General features: G+C 38.1%; 1 protein-coding gene across 10 annotated transcripts in view; it reads left to right on the top strand.

Moving 5' to 3' along the window:
• Positions 1-14,809, top strand: part of NEK1 (NIMA related kinase 1) — a 206,392-nt gene that overhangs the window by 43,718 nt on the left and 147,865 nt on the right. For all 10 annotated transcript variants that reach the window (XM_057548150.1, XM_057548156.1, XM_057548154.1 and 7 more), the window contains 6 exons: positions 1,413-1,480; positions 1,606-1,692; positions 3,669-3,723; positions 5,849-6,049; positions 10,199-10,259; positions 13,135-13,286. In XM_057548150.1, coding sequence (XP_057404133.1) covers positions 1,413-1,480; positions 1,606-1,692; positions 3,669-3,723; positions 5,849-6,049; positions 10,199-10,259; positions 13,135-13,286 — 624 coding nt within the window. The remainder of the gene's footprint in view (positions 1-1,412; positions 1,481-1,605; positions 1,693-3,668; positions 3,724-5,848; positions 6,050-10,198; positions 10,260-13,134; positions 13,287-14,809) is intronic.

Below are 14,809 nucleotides of genomic sequence, written 5' to 3'. Positions count from 1 at the left end.
AAACTAATTCTGTCTGTAGTGAATTCTGGTTCCGGTTATTTTATTGGTTGTTTTTCTTTGCAGTAGCTTTCTTCCATGTATTGGATTCTTTTGTGGGAGATACTTTGTCCCCACAGGTCACTCATCTTTGCATCGAGGTTTCTTTCACGTTTGCCTCACTTGGGCTCACGCAATTCCCAGAGTAGGTAGCGCAGAGGGGCTTTGTTTCCTGATGTCAAGGCCGTGTGTCTGTCTTGTTACCTCCTTAGGCCTGCAGCTGCTTATGTAGCCTTGTAGCCCCAGGATGAGTCGTGGGAAAGAGAGGGGCTGTGGTGGGGCTCCCTACCCCATCTTTCCTGTCTCCCGACCCTCTGCCTCCTAATCCCATTTCAGACCATTTTACTCCATTCCACTCAACCCTGCCTGTGCCATCTTTGGCTGTGAGCATGTGCTTGGTTCACATCTGACTGATATCGGAGTTTAATTCATGTAACCCCACAAACTCCTGGCTCCGCAGTTTGATGATAGAGCATTGGAAACCAGTGGTATGCTTTCTGTCTCTGTGGATTTGCCTATTCTGAACATTTAATACAAATGGATCATATAATATATGACTGTGCCTATTTTAAAATTGGGTTGTCTTCGGTTATTATCGAGTTGTAAGAGTTCTTTATGCTGGATACAAATTCTTTGTCAGATACATGATTTGCAAATATTTTCCCCAATTCTGTGGGTTGTCTGTTTACTTTCTTGATGGTGTCCTTTGCACAAAAGTTTTTAATTTAATGAAATCCAGTTTATCTGTATTTTCTTTTTTGCTTGTGCTTTTGGTGTCATATCTAAGAAATCATTGCGTAACCCAGTGGCATGGAGACTCACTCCTGTGTTTTCCTCTAGGAGTTTTATAGTTCTCACATTTAGGTCTAGAATCCATTCTGAGTTAATTTTTGCTTATGGTGTGAGATAGGGGTCTACATTCATTCTTTTGCATGTGGGTATCCACTTATCCCAGTATTATTATTATTTTTTTTTTAAAGATTTATTGATTGATTGATTGATTGACTGATTGCTATGTTGGGTCTTCGTTTCTGTGCGAGGGCTTTCTCTAGTTGTGGCAAGCGGGGGCCACTCTTCATCGCGGTGCGCGGGCCTCTCACTATCGCGGCCTCTCTTGTTGCGGAGCACAGGCTCCAGACGCGCAGGCTCAGCAGTTGTGGCTCACGGGCCCAGTTGCTCCGCGGCATGTGGGATCCTCCCAGACCAGGGCGTGAACCCATGTCCCCTGCATTAGCAGGCAGATTCCCAACCACTGCGCCACCAGGGAAGCCCACCCAGTATTATTTTTTAACTGGATTCATTTTTATGACAGAAGTCGTTGACTAAGAACTGGACTGTAGCAATATTTCTGGCTTTTTTTTTCATCTCTTTTACAGAACATATTTTTAACCAAAGATGGGACAATACAACTTGGAGATTTTGGAATTGCTAGAGTTCTTAATAGGTAACATACAGTTTTAAACTTTGGTTTGCTATAATGTCTTCAGTGAAATTTTAATCCCTGCTGATGTATGTGTGGTAATGTCTTTAAGTGTCTTAAGCTTCTCCAGTAACTCTCTTTTGTTCTAGTACTGTGGAGCTGGTTCGGACTTGCATAGGGACCCCATACTACTTGTCACCCGAAATCTGTGAAAACAAACCATATAATAATAAAAGGTATTTAAAATGATATTCATTACATGTTTATTTCCTTTACATCTTTCTCTGTTGTACTGTCTTTACTAACCTCCAGAATATTATTCTAAAATCAGTAATGCACATATGTAAACATATATATACATATGTATATACATTTTTTTAGTATATAATGAGGTGAATTATAAAGAAGCTGTTTCACTATCTTGCTGAAGGAGCTATAGAAAGAATCACTTTATTATTTAAGCTATAATGGGAAATAGAGTGCTTTCTTTGTCTTTCTGTTTGTAATAGTCACTTATTGAATTATCATAGTTAATATTTATTGAACACTTACTATATACCAGGCACTGTTTTAAATGCATTCTATGCATTAACTCTTTTTATCTTCACGATAACCTTGTGAGTTGTAGGTATTATTCATTCCTCCTTTCCAAATGTAGAAAGAGGTAAAGTAACTTCAAAGTCCCAGGCATCTGGCTCCCAAGCACAAATTCCTAATCACTGGGCAGTATTATGGCTAACAGATTGACTAATATATGTGTCGGGAAGAGGAATTCTGCCACTGAATTCCAGTTACCCTTTATTTTCTCTCATACACACTAATTTAAAAATGCCAACCAAGAAGCATTGGTCTTAATTTTGAAAGCACCCTTAGAAGCTGAAAGGAAGAAAGTGGTAGCTGGCAGTAATGCATGTATTCATGGTTGCTATCCCCCTGCCCCCCCCCTTTTTTTTTTTGAGGGTAGAGAGGAAGCTGTGTTTCAGACCTGAGCAGAAGGTCTGAGAACATCGTCCGAGGAATGTATTTAAGATCAGTTTAAATTACAATGATCAGTCAAGTCCATGCAGTGTATTATTAGTAGATATTCTAAAAGAGAGTAGTATTTTCTTTGAGCTAAAGTAATTTTACATTTTAATGCTGTTTCTGTGTCTTGTGGATAACTCAACTGTGAAAATATTAGTCTTTAAATTTGGAACGGATTTAATCATCCCTTGGAGAATTTTATGTAAAATTGGTTTTGTGGGGAAAATGCTTTAAAAATGTAATGAATGAACATCATCAATTATACTTTGAAATTCATATTTTCCCAAATGTATTTTAAAGTATTTTATTGATAAGATCATTAGTTTAATGTTTTTGTTTATAGCTTTTAGTTTGTAACATGTACAAGTTACTAAAAGCTTAATTACATTTACATTTTTTTCTTAGTTGAATCTTAAAATTAAACAGATTTTGGAGGTTACAAGTTTATATTTGTAGATTTTTGTGAGAGTTTGGGTAAAGATAACTTTTGGATTTCAATAATGGGCTTTATTCTTTTCCAATAAGTTCAACTTTCAGGAGCAGTGGTTTTTTTTTTGTTTTTTTGTTTTTTTGACTTCCAAGGACCACTGTAGCTCTAAATTGTGGGGGGTTTTTTCCTTTTAAAAATAGAAGTAGTCTTTTAGTTACAGAACTATCTGTTTAAGATAAAAGAGCGGAAGGGAGTATGGATAAAGAAGATAGTGTAACTAAGTTTAAATTAGGAGAAAATAAATTAATATACTTACATATTTTAGTTGGCTGTCACAGATTTTTTCAGATTTAATTTTAGTAAATTAATATTTTCTTCTTCATTAAAGCAGTATTTTGCTTTTATAGTATTTAAGAAATTGTGGTATTTTGCAAATAATTGAATGAAACATTTTGATTTATGCAAAATTAAAAAACTAAATGAAGCATCCATGAAATTTACTGATATTTGTCCTTTTAAATATTAGATTTCTTTAATGAAACTTTTAAAGTAATTACTTGGGCAACTTATTTTTCTAATCTGGGATAGCTGCTTTTGTCATTTGGTTATGGTTGAAATTTTAAGTTTGAAAGGTCATGTTTTATGGAACACATATTTTTGCAAAGCATTTTCATGCTGCTTTTGTCTCCTTTAACTTAAAAAACCTTTTAAAGTAAATTCTGATATTTAGAGAAGATCTCTCGTTTTTCTCTTTTCTAGTGACATTTGGGCTCTGGGGTGTGTCCTTTATGAGATGTGCACACTTAAACATGCAGTAAGTAGAAGTTTCTGAGATACTTTAAAAATTATGTCAAAAAGTACGTATAATATTTCTGATTTAAAAAAATCATATGCCATCTTTCAGATGACCCTCTTGTGCTAGAAATTCTTCTCTGTCGGTTTATAAATTTCTCGTCTTTTCTGAGGTATAAATTTAAATCAATTTTCCCTTAATATGTATGCATATATTACATATACATATTATATATGTTATTATAATACATATATCATACTTTATTCCAGAAAATTATTTCTAAAGACAAATAAATTTGCTGTCTTTTTAATGTTAAATTCACATATGAATTTGGTATTTCAGCGTAACAAACTTTATTAATTTCATTTTAGCATTTTTTCTCAAAGCATCCAAATTATTTGAGTTTGGAATTGAAATTATCTAAAGAACATATCTCAGCATATTCGTTGAGGGTGGATTTTATCAATTTAAATAATCTTTAATTCAAAGTATTTAAAATTTTCACTGTTGAGATTCTTTTGAGATGACACATAATTCACCAAAAAGGGGGAGTTCTTGTCCAAAATAGGTTGAATTTTAATCACTTTCCATTTTAAAATCTTTTTTAAAATGCTTCCCCCACTGATTAAGCAATAATATATTTTCATTACAGAAAACTTAAGGGAAGAGATTAAAATGTAAGTAAGTGAATAAATATCAAAAGCAATTCTTCCAGCCAATAATGACTACTTGTAATATTTTGTTGTTTCTTTCTAGACTTCTAGAATAATTTATAAAATGAGTTTTTGGTTTTTTTCCCTCAAGAGTTTGGTTATGTGGTATAAGCATCTTTATAGTTTGTTTTTATTGCCTGATATTATTTGGGGAGTATTTTTCTTTGTTGTGTTTATTCATAGTTGCATACTCTTCTACGGTATTCCCTTAAGATTTTATTTTTCTGAAGGAAAAAAGCATAGACTGCCAAAGTGATATGGCCTGGTGGATATTAGATCTGTACTTTAAGGAATTGGTCAGTTTTTCTGTGACACACAGTCATGTAGGTCTAAATCTGCATATTTTTAGAAAGTCTTTTCATTTACAATACATTGTTCTGTCACCATTGTTTCTGTATTTTGGAATTGTTTACCCCTAAGTGGACACATAAAATTAAGTAATTCATTAACGTCTATTTATGAAGAGCTTATCAGTTGAGAGATAAACAAAACTTCATTGTAATGAAAGAATAATGACCAATTCTGCATTTAGGATTCCTTCTTAGGTATATAAATATTTCTAGATGATTGAATTGTACTTAAATCTTAATAAACAATATCATATTTTAAATGCTAGGAGAATTCCACATTTAACAGAACTCTTTCATACTTGGATATAATCACCAGTGCCTAACTTATAGCATGTTTTGTTTTCTTAACGTGTGCATTAAGAACATATTGATAGTGTACAACTGTTCTATACTATTTTAGCTGAGATGTCAAAAGCTTAATTTTACTTTCAAAATGAAATCATCTTTAGATTTTAAATTGCCCCACCTCTTTTTTCCCCCCACTTCAGTTAGACTTTATATTGTGTTTAATCCTAAAATATATATTCCCATTGATAAGGCTTATATTCCCCTTTGGAATATTTGCCACATTGCTGATCCCATGGCTTTTGGGAGCATCACACACTTAAAAGTAATAATTAGCAGTGTATAAAAGGAAATTAATTAGTACCTTTATTTATTATATTTTTACCAAATAGTTTTAGTTCTGTAGTTAATTTCTTGTTCTAGTTGCTACAGCAGGGGCACAGGAAGGCAGGTCTTAAATGAAGACTACCAGCTTTGCTTGTTTTACCATCTTGATTACTGTTATGTTTTTATAAACTCTTTACTCTAATTGATACCTCTATCCCATCTGTTAGTTTTTTGAATAAGTAAAAATTAATCTTATAGCGATTTGTACCATTTTATGAGGACTGATACTCTCTTTCAAATGTGTTCGTAAATAACCAAGTGAACCTCGCTCTAGAGAGCATGTGCTCATTAAAACTGGGAAGAGGGTTGCAATTCTGTTCTGTATTGTTAGGAAAAGCACTGTTTCTCATTGTTGAAACTGACATTTTCGACTTGTGTTTCATATATGTTAATTTATTTTCTGGATTTTAGTTTGAAGCTGGCAATATGAAAAACCTGGTACTGAAGATCATATCTGGATCTTTTCCACCCGTGTCTTTGCATTATTCTTATGATCTCCGCAGTTTGCTCTCTCAACTATTTAAAAGAAATCCTAGGGATAGACCATCAGTCAACTCCATATTGGAGAAAGGTTTTATAGCCAAACGCATTGAAAAGTTTCTCTCCCGTCAGGTATGTTTTTTAATTTTATAATTAAATTGAACAGTAGGATTATGGTGCTTGGCTAGGACGTGGCCTCCTCTTTGGAGGAGAGCACATCGCAGCTGTGGGGGAATGCTTGCCTTTACACTGGCGTCAGCTTCCTTTCTGTTCTCACATAGCTCTTCCCCTTGCGGTCTGCTTTTGAGCTGTGCATCTATAGGAGGGAAAACGTACCTTCTGTGTTTCCTCTTAACACTTGCTGCTGAACTTCTGAACTTCTCATCACCAAATGCGTGGCAGTTTTTACATACCAAGCAGAATTCATTTCAGCCCTCACCCTGTGTACCTGGAGATCGCATCAGATCCCACAGGTTAAGGGCTCCGTCTCTCCCACAAGACCACCCCCACTTCAGAAGCCAGTTTAAGTCACAGGTTGCCACCTGTGCTTCTGAGGTTCCCATTACCCCTTCCTCTGGTTTGATTAATATGCTTGCTGGAGCAGCTCACGGAATTCGGAGAAACATTTACTTACATTCACCAGTTTATTATAAAGCATAGGATAAAGGATACAGATGAACAGCCAGGTGAAGAGGTGCATATGGCGAGGTCCGGAAGGGTCCCGAGTGTAGGAACTGGGGTCCCTCTTTGAATGTTCACCAACTCAGAAGCTCTCTGAGCCCTGTCCTTTCGGTTTATATGGAGGCTTCATTAGTAGGCATGATCAGTTAAGTCACTGGCTCTTGGTGATTGGCTCCAGCCCCTTTCCTCTCCTGGGTAGGGGAGGGGAGTGGCATTGAAAGTTTTAACCCTCTAGTCAGGTGGTTGGTTTCCCTGGCAACCAGCCTCCATCCTTAGGTGCTTTCCAGATATCACCTCATTAACATAAATGCAGGTGTGTTTGAAAGGGGCTTGTTTTGAACAGCAGACACTTTTGTGCTCTTCCCACTGAGGGAATCACAGGGATTTGAGGGCTGTGTGCCAAGGACTGAGCGACGACCAAGCATACATTCCCTGACGTCGTCGCCGCAGCACAGAGTTGCTCCTCTGCCTCTTGTGTTCCTCTCGTTTGGTTGTCCAGGTTTTTTTGTGTGTGTGGTAAAATAGACATAACATAAAATTTATTATTGTGACCAGTTTTGAGTACGCAATTCAGTAGTATTAACTACATTCATAACGCTGTACAGCCATCACCACATCCGTCTAACTCTTTTCATCTTGGAAAACAGACTCTATACCCATTAACCAGTAACTCCGCTTCCCCCTCCCCAGCCCTGACACCCGTCTTTCTGTACTCTGTCTTCTCTGGTTTCTGACAGTAAGATTATTGAACACTTCTGTGCTTCCCTTTCCTCACCTGTGAACAATGGGATTGTAAATGTACCTACATCATGAGGCGGCTGTGAGACTCAAAAGTGACACTGCATGTGAAGTGCCTGATGTCTCACACTTAATAAGTACTCAGTATACTCAATATATATTAAATATTATCAGTATATCACTTTATTATGCTAATATAAATATGTTATCTTTATAATTCATATGATTGTAATTGTTTTTTTCTCTAACAGAAAATGATTGGAAACCACTGATGTGTGGGCATTTATATGTATGTGTAATAGATTATTGACTCATGATTCCTCCTCTAGTACTTGCATGTAGGTGCATAATAAATATTTGTTGTGTTGAATTTTAATTTGACAGGATTTATCAAAAACCTATATCAAGTCAATTAGTGTAAGTTATTGATATAAATATGATCACCTGAAAGTGGAATTATTTTCCGTAGTTTGTGTGGCCTTTGTTGATTTAAACGATCAACAATGATCATTTATACTCTTGTATAAATCAGATATCTAGCAAAATCATAGTTTTATTACTCTTATGTGTTCATGAGATGAGAGGGAAGTGTCGTATATCCTCTGGCTTTTAACAGAACATCCATATGAACAAACAATCTTTAGAAAACAGAGATGTGGATTTAACTGTTACATCCAGGAAAACACATTAGTAAGCAAGAAAGCCAATTAAAATTTGGCGGTTAAAGGCCACTTATATAGGACATAGCTACAATCTCTGAAGTGTGGGTGTCTTACAAGACTCCTTTGTTATAAATAACATTTTCAAGGACAGATTTATGGTGCAGCGTACTATTGTTTTTTGGCAACTACTGGAGAAGAAAGAATGACTGCATTTAATCTCGCTGAGTTTCTTTCCCCCGCATACCAGCGGTTAGGACGTGCAGTCCCAAGGCTGAAGCACTGGAATTCAATTAGCCAGCTACAAAAGAAAATATTCAAGCCTGATATACACAAAGCCTGTAACATCTAAAGACAAAAGGGCAGATTATGGCTGTTAGCAGAGTGTTTGACACACATGCTTACTAAATACATAGTACCCCGTTGCTGTTTATGCACCACCTAGATTTCACTCTTCACGAAAAACTTTCGTTCTTATGATTTTTCTGCTATATATCACTTGTTCGGTACTTTAACGACAAAGTTTATGATACTTTTTTTTAAGGCTTTAACTTTGAAACAATATGAACTTTTACTGCAGCATATGAACTATTATTTTCAGTATCACTATAATATTCTGTACTGTCTTTAAATTTCTAGTCCCTGAATTCTGTCAGTGCCGTCAGCCAGGATCTGTGGGGCATAGTTCTCAGTCCAGCACATCCTGGAGATGTCTTCTTGGATGTGGCTTGATAGATCGTGGACAAGCTCTGGTCCATTAGGAATGTAGGTGCCGTCCTGTAGTGCTTTCTGTGAGGCTGAAGATGTTTTATATCTGCATGTGTAACCTCATAGCCACCAGCTTAAAATGTAGCTAGTGTGGCTGACGAGCTGAACTTTAAATTTTATTTATTTTAAATTTTAATCCAAATGGCTACATGTTGGTAGTGGCAACTATATTGGACGCCACAACATCGGAATTCCAGAATCTTCTTGGATTCCACATGTCCCATCTCTCAGTTCACATGTGCATTCACACAGGGGAAAAGACAGACTCACTCTCAAATTTAGCACAAGGTGGAGATCATAAAGCACATCTTCCATGAAAAAGAAAAAAAACCGCACGTGTTCAGAAGAGAAAACACACTCACACAGTTGGCTCTCAGTTGCCTGTGAAGCAGACTTTTCATGCAGTGGTTCTCCAACTTTAGCATACATAAAAATTACCTGGAGGACGCTGCTGAATCCCACCTCTATTTCTATTTCAGTAAATCTGAGATGGAACCTGAGAATTGGCATATTTTATAAGTTCCTGGTGATGCTGATTCACTGATATTATGAGGCTTTGAGAACTGCTGCTCTAGGGATCCCTGATGGGAAAGGTGACCATCTCAGCTTCTGGCTTTTTGCCTGTTGGAGTTTCTGATCCCTTCCACTGTGGGCAATCTTCCCTTCACCACCCCTCTGTTCTCTCGAAGAAAGAAAATTCACTTGCCTTTCCCTTCTTTGCCCAGTAAGAAAAAAAGCAGGCCTAAATCGATGTAGCAATTACATTGTTGCTAACATAGTTTTACATTTAAAGAGAGAAAAAATATAGTGAGTAGGGAGAGAAAGTTACTTGCAGGAAATACTAATGATTTCTGCTTCTCAAAATAAGTAGTGGAGTGTTGTAGTAATAGTAAAAGGAAGTAACTTTTAAGTTATGTAAGAATATTCAAATATTTATCCAGTAATGTGTTTACAATTACATATTGATAAGATCGAAAACTCATTGTAGATGCTGAGAAGATTCAGAGTAAAGTTGAAATAACCGAGAGGTTAATCCAGGGGAGGGAAAATGAAGTGATTCTTCAGCAGTTTTGAAGTAGATGAGAGAGACGGATGCACCTCAATACAGAGGTTATTCCAGATGGAGGGCAGTGTTGTTAAATCGCCGAGACGCAGAACAGGCAGGCAATGTGCAGGGGCCTGGGGGGTGCGTTTTGTTAATTCGAGAAGAGAGCTTGTCCAGAGAAGTAATAAAAAGATATTGGTAAGACTGGGGAGAAGGTAGCGTGAGAGGAATTTGTTGAATGGATAACTTGGATTTTAGTACAGTTTATTCGGCAGCATAATTGTGACTGAAAAAGGGAAAAAATGTGTTCTGATTAATGGCTAGGTTTTTTTTTTTTAATTTGTTTATTTAACATTTTTTCTAACGATTTCCCCCGTCTTTCAATTTAAGCTTATTGCAGAAGAATTTTGTCTAAAAACATTTTCCAGGTTTGGAGCACAGCCTATACCAGGTAAATGAAATTTAATATGAATCCTTTCCCCTGTTTGCCATAATCAGTATACTAATTATACTAGAGGTATTTGTAGATGTAGTAAGTTGGGGTTATCCAGAGGAAACGCATCTTTAAATTTTTTATGGTATATGGCAATATACAACACTTTCTGATGAATTCATAACAAAATTTCCATTTATTATCTGCCTTATTTAAATGAATTCTATTTTGAAATCTGTCTTATTCAAATGTTCAGCTCATATTCTGAGAACATTGTTACAAAATGTTATAAAATGCCCTAGTTAACTGCAAATCTTTATGTAAAATAATTTTCTTTGAGAAATATTTAGTATTCTAGAGTATTTTAAATGTAAATCAGTGTGAAGTCAGACACCTTAGTAAGGATAGATTTTCTTTTAAATATGGCCAGCATTGGTGGAATATTTGTAGGGCTGTGAGTGTGGTTATATATTATGTTTATGTATGTAAGTGTATCTCTGTGAGAGAGAAATTATATTTTTTCTGCATGGAATGATTTCAGAATGGGTTTCTAAAATCAGTGGAAGTCGTTTAAGATTTGAAGATTGTGTTGTTTTTCAGACATAATGCTTTGCATGTTCTACTCCATTTTGAGTATGAACACATTAAAGAAAATAAATCCTGTAACATAAAAGCGAGTCCATACCAGCTGGACGCGGTGTGACTGTGTGCTCTCAGGGAGGCCAGCTGGCTTAGTGCTTCTTACACACCCTGGGGCTCATCCTCTGAGCCGGCCGAGACGGGCCGTCCTGGGAGATCAGGTCCACTTGGAGCCAAGTTCATGAGACAGACCCAGGGCAGGGTCAGCGTGTCCCTCCTGGCGCGGAGTCACATCTTCCTCAAAAGCCTCCTTGTCACACAGGCAGGAAGGAATCCCCGTGTCAGCACGTTCTTCCCGGTGGGCGAGCCTCCTGGGAAGTAGAGCGCAGGAGCTCTGCTCTACTCTGGTGTGCGGAGCTGGGTGGAGGAGATGTGTAATGGCGAGGCACTACCTTGTGGGCCCCCTCCCCGTGGGCAGGAAGCTTCCTCCTACTGGGAGCCTCGCCTCTGAGATGAGACACCTCGGCAGCCAGACGAGTAGTCCTCCCTCTTCTCTGGGGAGTGTTTGTGCCTCTTGCCCCTTTTCTGGTACACACAGTATTTCTTTCGTTATGTTAATATATGTAGCTAGGTTGCAGCGGTGTGACTTTGTATATCTGTCTTCCGATTGGAGCTTACAGTTGCATTTTCAAAGGGGAAATTTTTTTCTCACATTTCCTAGTTCCTGTTCTGATACAGTTGGAGTATGTGTTTGGAAAAACTTACTGTACCACACTGTATCTCAGATCTTCCACACACATTAGTTGTGAATCTCTAAACTGCCAATCAAATGGCTTATATTATTTTTATTTTTGTAAGAGGTTACTAAATTATATGAACAGTATGTGTTCATTATAAAAATTAAAAAGAAGAAAATAAGAATTACCCTAATGTTAACACAGACTGTTATATTTGGTATATTTTTTTCCGTGATAGGAGATGCATAATGATTGAAAATTGGGGTTGTGTTCTATAAACAAAGGTTCGTTTCTTTTAATTCACAGTATTATATGTTGATCATTTTCTAATACAATTAAATATTCTTTGAAGAACAGAGTTTAATGGTAGTATTTCCTCGTGAACTCCCAGGTAATTCTTTTCTCCATTCCCCTCTTAAAGGAGAAGCGTGCTTGTTGGCAGAGATTGATCACGTGGCTCTAGGACATGGTACACCCCTGGGATGGAGGGCAGGCTGAGTGAGGAGTGGGGCTGAGCAGGGGGAGGGGGTCACGGAGGAAGGGGCTTCAGGAAGGCTTTGAGCAGAGGAGACTCTTTGACCTCCTTTAGTATCTTTGATGGCCGTATGGTGTAGAGTTTCTTTTTCATTACTTTAGTCTATTTTTCTTGAATTTATCATTGTTCTAAGACTGAATCGTGTCTGGGCTTCAATAAAAGTTTAATACGGAATGCTGCAGGGTTTATCCTTGTGTATACATTTTTGTGTTTCTCTGATTATTTCTTTAAAATCAATTCATGAACATTGTTCTTTTTTTTTTTCTTTTGGCCACACTGAGCGGCTTGTGGGATCTTAGTTCCCCAGCCAAGGATTGAACCCACGCCCTTGACAGTGAAAGCGTGGAATCCTAACCACTGGACCGCCAGGGAATTCCCATAAACATTGTTCTTGATATAGATTGCTCTCTGGAAAGTTTGACCAGTTTGTATTCCTACCAGCAGTGCATAAACATACTCATTTCATGGGACCCTTAGCTATAGAGATTCTTTTAAGTACCTGTTCTTCAGTGGGTCTATAGATGTAGGCATTACTCAGACTCTGTATGAAGCAAATAATAAAGTGCTCATAGTGATGGAATTAATGTTTAACAGTTGCTCTTGAGGTTTATATTCTGATTTCAAAAGTAATTTCTAAGACACTGAATGTTCTTTTTAAAGTTTATTTTTAACAGCTTTATTGAGATATAATCCGCATACCATTCAGTTCACCCATTTAAAGTCAACAGGTCAGTGTTTTTTCGTATATTCACAGATACGTGCCGTCATCATCCACAGTCAGTTTCAGGGACGTGCTTGTTCTGTGTGAGAAATTTCAACAAGTTAGCTTCTTGCTTCTTTCAAAGAGTGGCTTTAGTGTGGAATAGCCCTAATGGAGGCATTGCCGTGTGGTTAAGGAGGGAGTGAGACGTTTAATGAAAAGTCTCAGATTCAGTGATCTCAGTGATTGTGAACATGGACAGGGCCATCTTGAAGAATTTTGAAATTAGGGGTTTCCTATTAAGAACTCTGAAAATAATTTTTTTCTATTTTTTTCATGTAGCTAAAAGACCAGGTTCAGGACAAAGCTTGGCTTCTGTTGTGTCTGCTCAGAAAATTACAAAGCCTGCTGCTAAATATGGAGTCCCTTTAACGTATAAGAAATATGGAGATAAAAAATTACATGAAAAGAAACCACTCCAAAAACATAAACAGGTATGATGATCATGCTACAAACTGTGTATTAATAACATGCTCAGTTTGACCTTATTTTATTGTAGCTCAATTCAGTTAATCTTGATATTCATAGGATTGTTCTTATTAAGTTACTAAAGAACTTTGTTCTCTGCTTCACCAGTCTTCTAAAACTTGGGAGACTTACAGAAGTCATAAAAAAACATTAGTTAAGTAAAGTAGCTGGTGTAGTAAAAAGAAAGTAACATTATAAATGAAATCATTTTTGAATAACCTAAGCAGAGCCATTTGTCTTTGTGCCTAAAATAAGTAAATATCTGTGATAAACATCATAAAAATCTGGGGAAATTTTGAATTTAAGAATTCACGATGAGATAAATAAATCAAAATCATAGAGCTGGACGAATATGATCATATAGTCTGTCATATTTCAGACGAAAATTAAGGCCTGTAGCATTTAGGGGTTGTGTCTAAGAACACAGAGTATTAGTTGCAGGAATTTGATATTTTTCTTCACGTCACTAGCTGTGTTCTCTGGTATATGGAACCTGTTGGTTTGCACTGCATATGCACATGCATACATACACGTACACACACGTGTAGTTACAAAGGTGTGCGTAATGCTGTAAGACAGACCTCCTAGTAGGGGTGGTCCGTCTCTTTGGGTAGAAGCTATGATAAAGTAGTTCAACATGATCCCTGTAAAGCAGTCTTCAAATAAGTTGTGTAAGTCTGCATCCAGTCAGAAGACAGAAAACATAATAATTTGGTAGGGGAAAGTTTAGTGTAAGTAATTATTATCTGTTTTTAGGTAATTGACTTCTGAGGGGTAAAGAGAACTCTAAAGAATACAGACCTAGCAGACAGACGCAGGAAGCAGGCACTGCTCCTGGTGCAGAGGCAGGGCCCCATAGGAGAGACAGAGGCCAGAGTATCACCCCGCCTGCCCTTAAAGCCGAGACTCAGAGCCTGCTGGGTGTGGATGGAGGTGACCCCTGGGCAGTGGAGTTCCCTGAGGTGCCAGGGCCGAGGCGGGCAGACGCGAGACTGTCCACTGGGGAGCTGATCAGACTCCTGGAACCTTCATAGGGTGAACTGTGCTGGGAGGCCCACGGAGGAGCCTGCCGGGCGCTGCTGGGCTCTTCGGGCTGGGCTGCCGGCTGGGGCACCGGGTGCGGCGGGCAGCTGGCCTCGAGGCTGCCACCGCAACTCGCAGAGAGGCTGCCGGGGGTACTCTGCCTGCAGGGGTGGTGTCACCGCATGTCCTGCACCCACAGGGACAAGAGGAAGAGAAGCCCTTTCCTTGTGCAGCGTCCCTCCCTCCAACATGGTCTGCGGACAACGCTTACATCCTGCCGCAGGCCTGAGGTTTGCCCTGTCCAGCTCCAGGGTCACGAGCAGGACGGTGAAGGGTGACCTGCGAGCTGAGGGGCATTGTGACAGCTGGCACACCGCGTTTGTGTTTCTGTTTTTTGGTACCATGTTTATTCAGGCCTAAATGGAGCGATTCCATCATAGCCTTTAGCCCTCTTTTCTTCAGGCAC

The sequence above is a fragment of the Balaenoptera acutorostrata genome, chromosome 6 (genome assembly GCF_949987535.1).
Source record: "Balaenoptera acutorostrata chromosome 6, mBalAcu1.1, whole genome shotgun sequence".
NCBI lineage: Eukaryota > Metazoa > Chordata > Mammalia > Artiodactyla > Balaenopteridae > Balaenoptera > Balaenoptera acutorostrata.
The sequence above is the reverse complement of the archived record's forward strand: the minus strand, read 5'-3'. Positions and strand labels throughout refer to the sequence as shown.